This window comes from Nomascus leucogenys, chromosome 6 (assembly GCF_006542625.1).
Source record: "Nomascus leucogenys isolate Asia chromosome 6, Asia_NLE_v1, whole genome shotgun sequence".
Taxonomy (NCBI): domain Eukaryota; kingdom Metazoa; phylum Chordata; class Mammalia; order Primates; family Hylobatidae; genus Nomascus; species Nomascus leucogenys.
This window is the reverse complement of record NC_044386.1, coordinates 95,831,729-95,845,440: the sequence shown is the minus strand read 5'-3', so window position 1 is coordinate 95,845,440 and position 13,712 is coordinate 95,831,729. Positions and strand designations below refer to the sequence as shown.

At 38.8% G+C, this 13,712-nt stretch overlaps 1 protein-coding gene across 8 annotated transcripts in view; it reads left to right on the top strand.

Annotated features, from left to right (window-relative positions):
* SCAPER (S-phase cyclin A associated protein in the ER) overlaps positions 1-13,712 on the top strand; it is a 562,100-nt gene that overhangs the window by 501,130 nt on the left and 47,258 nt on the right. For 7 of the 8 annotated variants that reach the window (XM_030814840.1, XM_030814838.1, XM_030814836.1 and 4 more), the window contains one exon: positions 4,666-4,821. The exons of the other annotated variant lie outside the window; for it this stretch is intronic. In XM_030814840.1, coding sequence (XP_030670700.1) covers positions 4,666-4,821 — 156 coding nt within the window. The remainder of the gene's footprint in view (positions 1-4,665; positions 4,822-13,712) is intronic. 8 annotated transcript variants of the gene reach the window in all.

The following is a 13,712-nucleotide window of genomic DNA, read 5'->3' as shown; positions in this document are numbered from 1 at the left end:
TGTGTTCTCATTGTTCAGTTCCCACCTATGAGTGAGAACATGCGGTGTTTGGTTTTTTGTCCTTGGGATAGTTTACTGAGAATGATGATTTCCAGTTTCATCCATGTCCCTGCAAAGGACATGAACTCATCATTTTTTATGGCTGCATAGTATTCCATGGTGTATATGTGCCACATTTTCTTAATCCAGTCTATCGTTGTTGGACATTTGGGTTGGTTCCAAGTCTTTGCTATTGTGAATAGTGCCACAATAAACATACGTGTGCATGTGTCTTTATAGCAGCATGATTTATAGTCCTTTGGGTATATACCCAGTAATGGGATGGCTGGGTCAAATGGTATTTCTAGTTCTAGATCCCTGAGGAATCGCCACCCTGACTTCCACAATGGTTGAACTAGTTTACAGTCCCACCAACAGTGTAAAAGTGTTCCTATTTCTCCACAGCCTCTCCAGCACCTGTTTCCTGACTTTTTAATGATGGCCATTCTAACTGGTGTGAGATGGTATCTCATTGCGGTTTTGATTTGCATTTCTCTGATGTCCAGTGATGATGAGCATTTTTTCATGTGTTTTTTGGCTGCATAAATGTCTTCTTTTGAGAAGTGTCTGTTCATGTCCTTCGTGCACTTTTTGATGGGGTTGTTTTTAACTATACTACAAGGCTACAGTAACCAAAACAGCATGGTACTGGTACCAAAACAGAGATACAGATCAACGGAACAGAACAGAGCCCTCAGAAATAATGCCGCATATCTACAACTATCTGATCTTTGACAAACCTGACAAAAACAAGCAATGGGGAAAGGATTCCCTATTTAATAAATGGTGCTGGGAAAACTGGCTAGCCATATGTAGAAAGCTGAAACTGGATCCCTTCCTTACACCTTATACAAAAATTAATTCAAGATGGATTAAAGACTTAAATGTTAGACCTAAAACCATAAAAACCCTAGAAGAAAACCTAGGCATTACCATTCAGGACATAGGCATGGGTAAGGACTTCATGTCTAAAACACCAAAAGCAATGGCAACAAAAGCCAAAATTGACAAATGGGATCTAATTAAACTAAAGAGCTTCTGCACAGCAGAAGAAACTACCATCAAAGTGAACAGGCAACCTACAAAATGGGAGAAAATTTTCGCAACCTACTCATCTGACAAACGGCTAATATCCAGAATCTACGATGAACTCAAACAAATTTACTGGATTCCAATTTTTTAAAAAAACTATTTAAAACATTAAGACATTTATGGTACATTTAGAAATTTGAACACCAGTTATTTGATGTTATTAAGGAATGGTGATTTTTAGATGTGATAATGATGTTGTGGTTTTGTTTTTTTTTTTTAAGTGATTTTTTTTTAGAGATAGAAATGGAAACATTTACAAATGAAATAATATGCCTTGGATTTGCTTAAACTTTATGCAGGATGGGTGTGGACAGATAGGATTGGCCATGGGTTGATGGTAGTCAGGGCTGTGTGATGAATGCATGGGTATTTGTTATCCTATTCTGTCAATTTTTTATGGTTTATGTTAACTTTTCAATAATACAATTTTTAAAGATTTAAAATATAATACTTAACCAAGATATTTTCATGACATAGAAGGGGCCTAAATAGTCATTGAATGAAATTCGGTATAATGTCAATCATGTGGAGAAAGAATCAAGTAGAAAAGCATGAAAGGAAAATTACCAAACTGTGATTGTCTTTAAAAGGTGAAATTATGGCCAACTTTTTCTACTTATTTTTCTGCTTTTCTTTACTATATAAATTTCTATAATGAGCCTATATTACCACTATAATCAGAAAAAAACACGTTTTCACTCTGGTTAGAACTCTTTTAGAACCTTAGCTTGAAACAACATAAGTAAAACAGAATAGTAAAATGGCTTGTGTACCTGGGAAGGTCAAGGTTTGAATTAGATGCCAAGGCTCTAAGTATAGTAATGCACTGCATAATGACTTTTCAGTCAACAACAGACCACATATACAATGGCGGTCCTGTAAGATTACAATACTGTATTTTTACCGTACCCTTTCTATGGTTAGATACACAAATAATTATCATTGTGTTACAGTTGCCTGCATTGTTCCCTGCAGTAACATATTGTATATATTTGTAGCCTGGGAACAATAGGCTATCCCATATAGCCTAGGTTAGGCTATACTATCTAAGTTTGTGTAAGTACACTCTATGATGTTTGCACAATGACAAACTTGCCTAATGATGCAGTTCTCAAAATGCATCCCCATATGCCATTACAGCTTTGTTTCTTTCTTTCAATTCTACTTATCTCTACTTGGCTTTATTCTCTACACAGATGTTCTCCATGTAACAACTTGACTACCAGCACCCCCAGAGTTACACATTTTAGTTTTGATATCCCCAGTGGAAAGAGATTTTTCCTATGGTGATATATTAATCCCACAGAAGATGTTGAGTGGTCCTCCCTAGGTCATATACTCATCCTAGAACCAGTCATTATGGCCAAGGTGATGAGTACTTTGACTGTCCTGAAGCACATGCTCACTCCTGCATTAGCAAGCGGGTAGCATCTTTAACAACACCCCCAGGACCATATGGAATAGGAGAGGAGAATGTGCTGGGCAGATAAAAACCAAAGCCTTTACAGTCTGCTCCCTAATGGTGTTCTTGGGATAATTCATTGGGATGATTAAGATAAAACACTTTCTTTTATTTTGTTTGCTAGTGTGTGTGTGTTGTGTGTGTGTGTGTGTGTGTGTGTGTGTGTATGTGTAGACAGGGTCTCACTGTGTTGCCCAGGCCAGTCTCAAACTTCTGGGCTCAAGCAATCCTCCTGCCTCAGCCTCCCAGTCAAAACACTTGATTTTTTTTTCTTGAGATGGAGTCTCACTTTGTTGCCCAGGCTGGAGTGCAATGGCATGATCTTGGCTTACTGCAACTTCAACTTCCTGGGTTCAAGCGATTCTCCTGCCTCAGCCTCCTGAGTAACTGGGACTACAGTTTCCAGCCACCATGCCTGGCTAATTTTTGTATTTTTAGTAGAGACAGGGTTTCACCATATTGTCCAGGCTGGTCTCGAACTCCTGACCTCAAGTGATCCGCCTGCCTCAGCCTCCTAAAGTCCTGGGATTACAGGTGTGATCCACTGTGTCTGGCTACAGACAAAACACTTTCTAAATTGAAGAGTTCTGTACAAATGTAAAAGCCAGTTTTTAAAATTCTAATTTTGTTAAATCAGATTGCAATAAGATTCTCAGCGTGTACATGTATCAGTCTATCAGTTTCCTTTACTATAAGAGGCCTGGTGGTCATCATTTCGTACTTCCCAATTTTAAAACTATAGGAGTGCTCAGTAGCCCAGGTAGATACATATTCTAATGTAAAAGATGGAAGGAGGCCCTATTTTGTACCTTCAACGTAGTAAACTTGGAATGGCTCCAAACATGAATTATTCATCAGTTTATCCTTCCTTTTACAAAAACCTGTGTTGGTAAATGAATAGTGGTGGGGAGTGTATTGCACTTACACACCAAAACCTCAATTCTCTTGCATATATCTCTGAAAGTTAACATGTTGATTTGCAGAACTGCTATATTTGCAGTCCTACCCTTCTCATACATGTCAGTGCAGTAGCATTGAATTTCTAGGCCAAGGTTGATTTATCTACAAGGTCTTTTATAGTTTTAAAATATTCTTTTCAACGATTGCTGCTCTGTGGATTAATAAAAGAGTTACTGTTGTCAGTCCAGTTTACAAACAGCTCTAGAAAACTGTTTTTTGTACTGAAAAGATGGAAATGATTTCTTAAATGTTGTTGTCAACCCTCAGGACTGGTACTTCTCAGTAAAAGCAATTAGATTCTCACTGTTCGTTATGCTGTTAATGGTGATAGAGTCTTTAAAAATAGAGAACCTGCAACTGGCTTTAGAAGTTTAACTTGTGGCCAGGCATGGTGGCCCATGCCTGTAATCATAGCACTTTGGGAGGCCGAGGCAGGAGGATCGCTTCAGGCCAGAAGTTCAAGAAGAGCCTGGGCAATATAGCAAAACCCCATTTCTACAAATAAAAAATAAAAAATTAACCACGTGGTGGTCCACACAGGTAGTCCCAACAACTTGCGAGACTGAGGCAGGAGGATCTCTTGAGCCCAGTAGGTTAGAGTTGTAGTGAGTTATGATCATGTCTCTGCACTCCAGCCTGGGTGACAGAGTGAGACCCTGTCTCTAAAATTAAAAAAAAAAAAGTGTAAATTGTAACAAGAGTGTCTGGGTTGAATCATTGTACTGTATCTTCTAAATCCTTGCATTGGGGCTCCCTAGTACTTTAAAAAGGAACAGTTTTTAAGAGCATAAAGGTCATTATAAATCATTTCACTTGTTGTTAGACTCTTTAGACCAGTAAGAATAACTAGATAATCATTTTCATTCATTTTTTTCTTGAAAAATAATATTCAAATAACCAAAAGAAAGAAGAGAGAAAAAAATATTTACAGAAAGAGCTGATTATTCAGGAGTAAATCTAAGGAAATTGTTACTTGAGATGCCTTACTCAAGCTTGTGTTGTGTCTGCTTGTTTGAGGGGTCCAAGCCTGTGTATGGTAACATTTATCATTGAAGGTGAAGATGTTGCTGGCCTATTCAGATTGATAACATGCATTTCTCCCCCACATCTAGCTACGTGGTGAACATGGGTCTGATTGACAAATTGTGTGCCTGCTTCCTCTCGGTGCAAGGCCCAGTGGATGAGAATCCCAAGATGGCCGTATTTCTGCAGCATGCCGCAGGCCTCTTACGTGCAATGTGCACACTGTGCTTTGCTGTCACTGGAAGGTAAGGCATCTACTTGATCTCAATCTAGACTCAGCTTTTGGAACATCTCTTGAATTTTGCCCATTCTAGGGTCATTTCATAGGAATTCAAGTGGTCATCTTGGCCATCTTTCCTCTTTGTTCTTTCCCCATCATTGGCTTTCTATATTGAGATGTATATTAATTTCTCATTTTTATGGGCCACACACTCTCACCAGAGTCTTTTTTTCTTGTTGGTGTCATAAATTTGACTATCATTGCTAGAAGAGACCTAAGAGGTCATCCAGTCCCTCTTCCACTGAGATCCAGAGGAGTCCAGTGATTCTCCTTCAGTCATTGAAGAAAACAAAGCCTAGACCAGACCAAGCCAAGCCGTCAGCCCTACACAGTACAGCCTGAAAGTGCTCATTACCGTCATTCATGTGCTTTCAGTTATAGGCTCCTAGGTTTATTTATTTTCCCTCTGTTCCTTCTTCCAGAGTACCTCCATGAATAAGGGAAGGGAGCCATCTAAAACAATAGGTCCCTGAAGTCACACGTGACCCATGGGCATAGTGAAAGCCAGCATGCCAGGGACTACTACTGGCCTGGTTGGCTGTTTAGACTACCCCATCCTACCCCATCCCACCCTGCGGACTGTCCTCAAAAACAATAATTCTCTAGGAAGGACACAAGTAATCCTCTGGGTCTTCTTGTCTTCTCCCCAACCCATCCCTCACCAAGTAAGAATCGTTGATAATAGTGCCTCCGTTTTTCTCATAGGAATATGACATATCCCTTAGGCATATTGAGGATGTTCAATCAAATAATTTTCTTATAATTAATTCTAAACAGCACATATGTATTAACTATTTTTTAATTATGTGTTTTGCATTTTTAGGAATTTATCAAGTCGAGGCTTCTGAAGTCTAGCTTCTTAAGGAAATATTATCCATCTTTATTCGGTGTTCACAGAATACCAGTGACTATATTCAGAACATTTTAAGAGGGGGAAACTGTATTCTAAAATGAACATCCTCAACATTTTTTGGTTCATTATACATAGGACCCCTAAGCCCACCTATCCTTCCTTACTCTTACCCAGTCCCTCACCACCAGTCACATTCTAATAAAATTAAGACTGTCTAGAGAAGTCAGGGAAGCCAAGCATGCCTGTATTCAGTGTTCCAAGTTAGTTTCTTCCCATCAAGAAGTGTAGACCAAGCCTACCTTCAGTGAGAGCTCGGGAAGTGACTGTTTGTGGGCCTGTGACCTATGTAGGATCAGGTAGTACCATACTACACAGAGGTTGGCATACCAAACACTGTCCATCTGGAACAGTGGCACCTGCCAGCTTGGAGGCCACCATGCTGCCCAGCTGGTTCCTGTGCAATGGCCAGGCCCCTCCATGGAGGTGTCCTCTCAGGCAGGAGACCTGTGCTAACCCTGTCTCTTTTTGAACACACAGTTTCCCTGTGTTCATTACGTTACAAACCTGCCAGCATCTCAAGTCTGTGTCACCTGTATTTTCTCGAATCCAGATCAATATCACAAATATAAGCATTTCCATATGTGATTGTTGTACAGTCTGTGGGCTTCAGCTTTCACTTACACGCAGATTCAGTCACTTGAAATCTATGGAATTTAAAAGAAACCTAAAGGCTATTCACCGTCACTTGTTTTTTGTAGGAAAAGTAACTGAGCCAAACTGACTTGAATCAGGTCCTGAGATTTCTAGCTTGGTACTCCTTCCACTTGACTTTATATTATTCAGGATGTTGAAGCATATATTTCATTTATTTGAAAATTTTCTCAATTACATATGGAACATGGAAATAGGATCTCCTTCTCTTTAATGCACACAGTCATGCTCTTGTCCTGAAGACACTGAGCATCTGTCCTGTGCCAAACACCAAGTTAGCTAGGTACTAAAGATACTGCCCTCAGGGAGCCAAGAGTCTAGTGCGGGGTCAGACTTATAAAGTAATAGTTATAGCAGAAGAGAATTTGCACAGAAAAGGAAGTAAAGCACTTACAAAGGAGGTCAAAAAAGGCTTCCATAGGCAGAATCCAAGACAAGTGGAAGGAAAAAAATCAATTGAGAAAAAGGGCATGATGTGTACATTATGTGGTATACCAGATGTTATTGGTGCCTTTGGTTCACCTGGAGGTCATCTGCCAATGGCTTTCTGTATTTCTCTGCCTCAGGACGTTCTCTGGACAAGGAGCTATTTGCTAGAGTGCAGAGGAGTTTAACTCCTCCAGTAGTGGCATTAATAAATTGGTAGATAATACCAATAAATTGGTAGATAATACCAATTTATTAGTATTATCAAACAATAAATTGGTAGATAATACCCCCACTTCCCTAATGTTCAGTAGTACAATTCTGAGTATATTCTGTACAGTTCTCACAAGATCCTAAGCCCTAACCTGTTTTTTGTTTGTTTGTTTGTTTGTTTTGTTTTGTTTTTGACACTGAATCTTACTCACTCTGTCGCCCAGACTGGAGTACAGTGGCACTATCTCAACTCACTGCAACCTCTGCCCCCCATGTTCCAGTGATTCTCCTGCCTCAGCCAGCTGAGTAGCTGGGATTACAGGCACAGGCCACCATTCCTGGCTAATTTTGGTATTTTTAGTAGAGATGGGGTTTCACCATGTTGGCCAGTCTGGTCTCGAACTCCTGACCTCAAGTGCTCCACCCACCTCGGCCTCCCAAAGTGCTGGGCGCGCCTGGCACATGACCTGTTCTTTAACACATCCTTGATTGAGTTTTCTCCCTTCCCTGTTTCTCTTCTCTACATCCTCACAAATAATCTATTTGCACCCATATTATTTTTTCAGGGTCTGCTTTTAGGGCAGCCCAAACCAAGAGATATGGACATACAAGACTTAGTGTCATGTGTAGTTTGATGTAGCTGTGCAATTGGGCAACTGTGGAGAGCAGCAGTAGATGAGGTATTAAATGAGCTCCACAAATGTTAGTTCTTGGGAGCTTTAAAGGGCTGCAAGAGCTAGACTAGAGCTGTCCAAGGCTGCGAAAGTTGCTTGAGAGTGAGGACAGGATCAAATTTCTGTTACAGAATGATCACTCCTAAGAAGCACAGAGATGACTGGAATGGCACAAGCCTAGAGGCAGAAGGATTAGAAAAGAAGCTCTTGCATAATCCAAGTGAGACATGTTGAGGGCCAGTAAAGTCAATGAAAATAGAGATGAGCAAATACATTACGAGGGAGTAGAATAAATGTAGGGGAGATGGCATAGGGTTTCATGATGTGGGGGGTGAAAGGAAGGGAAGCATCTAGAATGACTCCCAGGTTTCTGACTATAAAATTTTGAATGGTAGATAGCAGAGTCTCCAAATTAGGAAATATATCCAGTTTTTCATAGTGGAAATATGAGTTTGATCCTAGACATGCCTAAGGGTTATTAGATATGATATAAGATTATCATATACATATACATATCATATCCATATACATATACATGTATGTATAAACTTTGGTGTACTTGGATGATCTTCAGGCATGCCTAGGACCAAACTTATATTTCCAGTAAGAAAAACTGCTTATATTCTCAAACTTGGAGACTATGTTGTCTACCACTCAAAACTTTATATTTATTGTATATTCATACATCTGATAAATTACATGTTTACACATCTGATACATTTTATTTAAATTTTTTATTATATAATTTATTTTATTATGTATATGAAATATAATTCCTTCTATGTACACATACAACTGGATTTTAAACAGTGATTTACTCTTGATGGTTTTTAAGAATTCTTAATCTGTTTTTCTCCATTATAATTTCCTTCTCTAACCTCAATTGCTTAGCAAACTTCTGTCAGTAGGACTTACTACAAAAACAGATTATTCTAGAAAGAAGGTCCAGGTGGTTTCCTGGCTTAATTTACCTAGGAAATTATTTGCAGTATCAGTGTAAGCTACTTCTCTGAAAGAGCTGAGAAAAATGACCCCTTATTGTTGTTCTTCCTCTCATCCTTCAGTCTCCCAACATTTCCTGAACACCACCAGACCACAGGAATACAGGGAGTTTTTTCTACCTCCTCAGATTTGTTTAACTTCTGATATTTACAGATTGTTTTCTCCTGCTTATTTCTTCATGAAAATTATATTTCTAAACTATAAATGACAGCGACAAGCATCTTGTCGTATGCATTAAATAGAGTCTCTGCTGTAGGTCATAGCCGTGTCTACGAGGAAAGGTAGTGTGATTTTTGCTTTATTGGAGTAATTCACATAATGTCTGTTTTGGCCACCAGAAGGTAGCCAGAGCCAGAGTCAAGGAAGGCTTTGTCCTCATAGCCCTTTTGTGACAGGAATGAAAGAGGAAGAGGAGCTGGAGAGGGCTTCAAAAATTGCCTTTTGTGATGGCAGAGCCTGAGATAATTAAGGGGACTAATTGATATCTCCAGGCTTTGAGTAAACACTGCAGTCTGCTGGTGGCCCAGCCTTTGTGATGGTGATTACCACTAGTCTGCCTTTGCACTACTCTCCTATTGTGCCCTTAATCTTCTCATTTTTACCTAGGTTTTCTTTTCTTTTCTTTTTTTTCTTTTTTTTTTTTTTTGAGACGGAGTCTCTGTCGCCCAGGCTGGAGTGCAGTGGCGCTATCTCGGCTCACTGTAACCTCTGCTTCCTGGGTTCAAGCTATTCTCCTGCCTCAGCCTCCCGAAAAACTGGAATTACAGGCGCTTGCCACCATGCCTGGCTAATTTTTGTATTTTTAGTAGAGATGAAGTTTCACTGTGTTGGCCAGGCTGGTCTCAAACTCCTGACCTCAGATGATCCACCCACCTCAGCCTCCCAAAGTGTTAGGATTACAGGCCTGAGCCACCTCACCCAGCCAAATTTTTACCTAGGTTTTCCGAAACACAATTTGGACGTCAGAATTTGTGCTGTTGGTGTTTGTTTCAACTTGGGATAGAAAAGCGATAGCTGATGACTTGTACCGGGCTTAGTTCTGAACAATGAACTTGCATTTTTTTAAGTAAAAATTGAAATTGTGATCCTCTGATGAAAGGACTGATTTTATGTCAGAATTGCTCCAGAATTTTAATATTGCTAACAAATGATTCTTAATCACTTAAGCAAAATTCAACAGTCTGTAATAGGACTCTCAAAAATGCCTATTTCTGGCCAGGTGTGGTGGCTCAGGTAATCCCAGCACTCTGGGAGGCCGAAGCGGGCGGATCACCTGAGGTCAGAAGTTCGAGACCAGCCTGGCCAACATGGTGAAACCCCGTCTCTACTAAAAATACAAAAATTAGCTGAGAGTGGTGGCAGGCACTTGTAATCCCAGCTATTTGGGAGGCTGAGGCAGAAGAATTGCTTGAACCCAGGAGGCGGAGGTTGCAGTGAGCCGAGATGGCACCACTGCACTCCAGCCTGGGTGATAGTGTGAGACTCTGTCTCAAAAAAAAATGAAATGCCTATTTCTTTGGCCTTTACTGTTAACAGTTTTCTATTCTTGGTCCTACAAGTAAAGAGAAAACGATGGTTTTCAAATCTCAGGGCCAGAGCTCAATTGCTGTAATTGGTTGAGGCTCATTGAGTCCCCCTTAAGGTGGTGACTCCTTAGCAGAACTAATAGGATCAGCATAATAATGAGTGATTATAAATTGAAACCAACACGGGCTGTTAACTTAATCAGTAATCATTTACAGTATTCCTAACTGTGCTAGGCACCAAGGCAACAAAGCCAGGAAGCAGTGGACCCACAGTAAAAGAGTTTGCAATCCTTACAACTACACTGAAGAAAGGAACTTACAAAACTTGGATAATTCTGATTCGTTAGAAAAGACTTGTGAATTCAAGAATATTTGTATACAGAAACAAGTTTGATGTTATATATATTTGTGTTTTTCATTTTCACATCCATAGATGACAATAACAAAATGTGTTCTAGCCAAAGTTCTGGAAGCCTGTGTCATAAAAAGATAAGAATGATTTGTGATTTAGTCCATTTATTATGTGGCTATAAATGAGTGCTTTTCAAGTGTTTAAGGGTGCTTGAAAACCATTTGTTCAAGCAAAGGTAAACGTTAACTCTGCCCGCCTGCCTATTCATTCATTGAACAAATATTTATGTAGCACTTGCTCTGTGCCAGGCCCTGTGCTAGGATTGGGAGAAAGCAGTAATGGCTCAGACATCAATATTGTCTAAGGACTCTGTAAGCTCGTAGGGGGGAAAAGATGCCTATACAGCTATCTACAGTACAAGACAGAGAGTGATCAAGAGGACAGAAGATAACAAAAGCACTTAACATGCTGCCTGGTACATAGTAAATGCTTCATAAATGTTGGCCACTATTATCACCATTGTTATTGATGGAGTTCAGAGGAGGGAGAAATGACTGTTACTTGTCTGTGGGGATTAGCTGTTTTTTAGAGCAGCTAAAATTTAACATGGCCCTTGAAAAATGGAAAAGATTAGAACATGTAGAGTTGAGAAAAAGGTGGACCAAGAAAATAGCATAAGCAAAGACATAAAGGAGAAAAATACAAAGAATAGAGTACCTTAACTGAACTTTGAGATATATATGGTGGTATTTTAATGCTCCCAGATCCTTATGAGGCTCAAATGAGATCGTAAATATAAAAGCACTTTGTGAACTACATAAAATAATTTGCTGAGATGTGGTAATGGCAATAGTGTCATTAAAACCCTTTTACTAGAGGAAATGGATAAGTTTTGAGACACATGCAACCTACCAAGATTGAACCATGAAGAAATCCAAAACCAAAACAGACAAATAGCAAGTGATGAGATTGAAGCTATAATAAAAGTCTCCCAATAAAGAAAGCCCAGGACCAGAGGGCTTCACTGATGAATTCTGCCAAACATTTAAAGAACAACTAATACTAATCCTACTCAAACTATTCCAAAAAAATAGAGGAGGAGGGAATGCTTCCAAACTCTTTCTACAAGGCCAGTATTTATTAATCTGATGTCAAAATCACAGAAACATCAAAAAAAGAAAACTAAAGACCAGTATCCCTGATGAATATTAATGCAGAAATCCTCAACAAAATACTAGCAAACAAAATTCAGCAAAAAAGATCATTCATTATGATCAAGTGGGACTTATCCCAGGAATGCCAGGGTGGTTCATCATATGCAAATTAGTCAGTGTGATGCATCATTATCAACAGAATGAAGGACAGAAACTACATGATCATTTCAGGACATGCTAAAAAAGCATTTGATGAAATTCAGCATCCCTTCATTATTAAAAAAAAAAACTCTCAAAAAATTGGGTAGAGAAGAAACATACCTCAACAGAATAAAAGCCATGTATGACAGACCCACAGCTAGTATCATACTGAATGAGGAAAAATGGAAAGCCTTTCCTCTAAGATCTGGAATACAACAAGGATGCCCACTTTCACCACTGTTACTCAACATCATACTAGAAATCCTAGCTAGAGCAATCAGACAAAAGAAAGAAAAGACATCCGAATCAGAAAGGAAGAAGTCAAAGTATCCTTTTTTACAGATGGTATGATCTTATATTTGGAAAAACCTAAAGACTCCATCAAAAAGCTATTAGAACCGATAAACCAATTCAGTAAAGTTGCAGGATACAAAATCAACCTACAGAAATCAGTAGCATTTCTGTATGCCAACAACAAACAATATTGAAAAGAAATCAAAAAAAGTAATCCCACTTACAAGAGCCACAAATAAAGTTAAATATGTAGAAATTAACTAAAGAAGTGAAAGATTTCTACAATGAAAACTATAAAACATTGATGAAAGAAATTAAAGAAGACATAATAAATAGAAAACTATTCCATGTTAATGGATTGGAAGCAGCAATATTGTTAAAAATGTCCATACTACTGTAAGCAATCTTCAGAGTCAATGCAATCCCTATCAAAATATTGATGACATTCTTCACAGAAATAGAAAAAAAATCCTAAAATGTATATAGAATCACAAAAGACCCAGAATAGCCAAAGCTATCCTAAGGAAAAAGAACAAAACTGGAAGACTCACATTACTTGACTTTATAATACAAAGCTATAATAATCAAAACAGCATGGTACTGGCATAAAAACAGATACATGGACCAATGGAACAGAATAGAGAACCCAGAAACAAATTCATCTACAGTAAACTCATTTTCGACAAAGGTGCCAAGAGCATAAATTAGGGAAGAGTCTCTTCAATAAATGATGCTGGGAAAACTGGATATCCATATGCAGAAGAATGAAACTAGACCCCTGTCTCTTACCATATACAAAAATCGAAATGGATTATAGACTTTAAGACCTCAAAACTATGAAACTACTGCAAGAAAACACTGGGGAAACTCTTAAGGACATTGGACTGGGCAAAAATTTCTTGAATGGTACCCTACAAGCACGGGCAACCGAAGCAAAAATGGATAAATGGATCACATCAAGTTAAGCTCCTGCACAGCAAAGGAAACAATCAATCAAGTGAAGAGACAATCCACAGAAGAGAGAAAATATTTGCAAAGTACCCATCTGACAAGGGATTAACAACAAGAATATATAAGAATTCAAACAACTGTATAGGAAAAACTCTAATAATCCGATTTTTAAATGGGCAAAAGATCTGAAGAGACATTTCTCAAAAGAAGACATACAAATGGCAAACAGGCATATGAAAAGGTGCTCAACATCATTGATCATCAGAGAAATGCAAATCAAAACTACAAAGAGATATCATCTCACCCCAGTTAAAAATGTCTTTTATCCAAAAGACATTCAATAACAAATGCTGGCAAGGATGTGGAGAAAAGGGAACCCTCATACACTGTTGGTAGGAATGTAAATTAATACAACCACTATGGAGAACAGTTTGGAGATTCCTCCAAAAACTAAAAATAGAGCTACCATACAATCCAGCAACCCCACTGCTGGGTATAT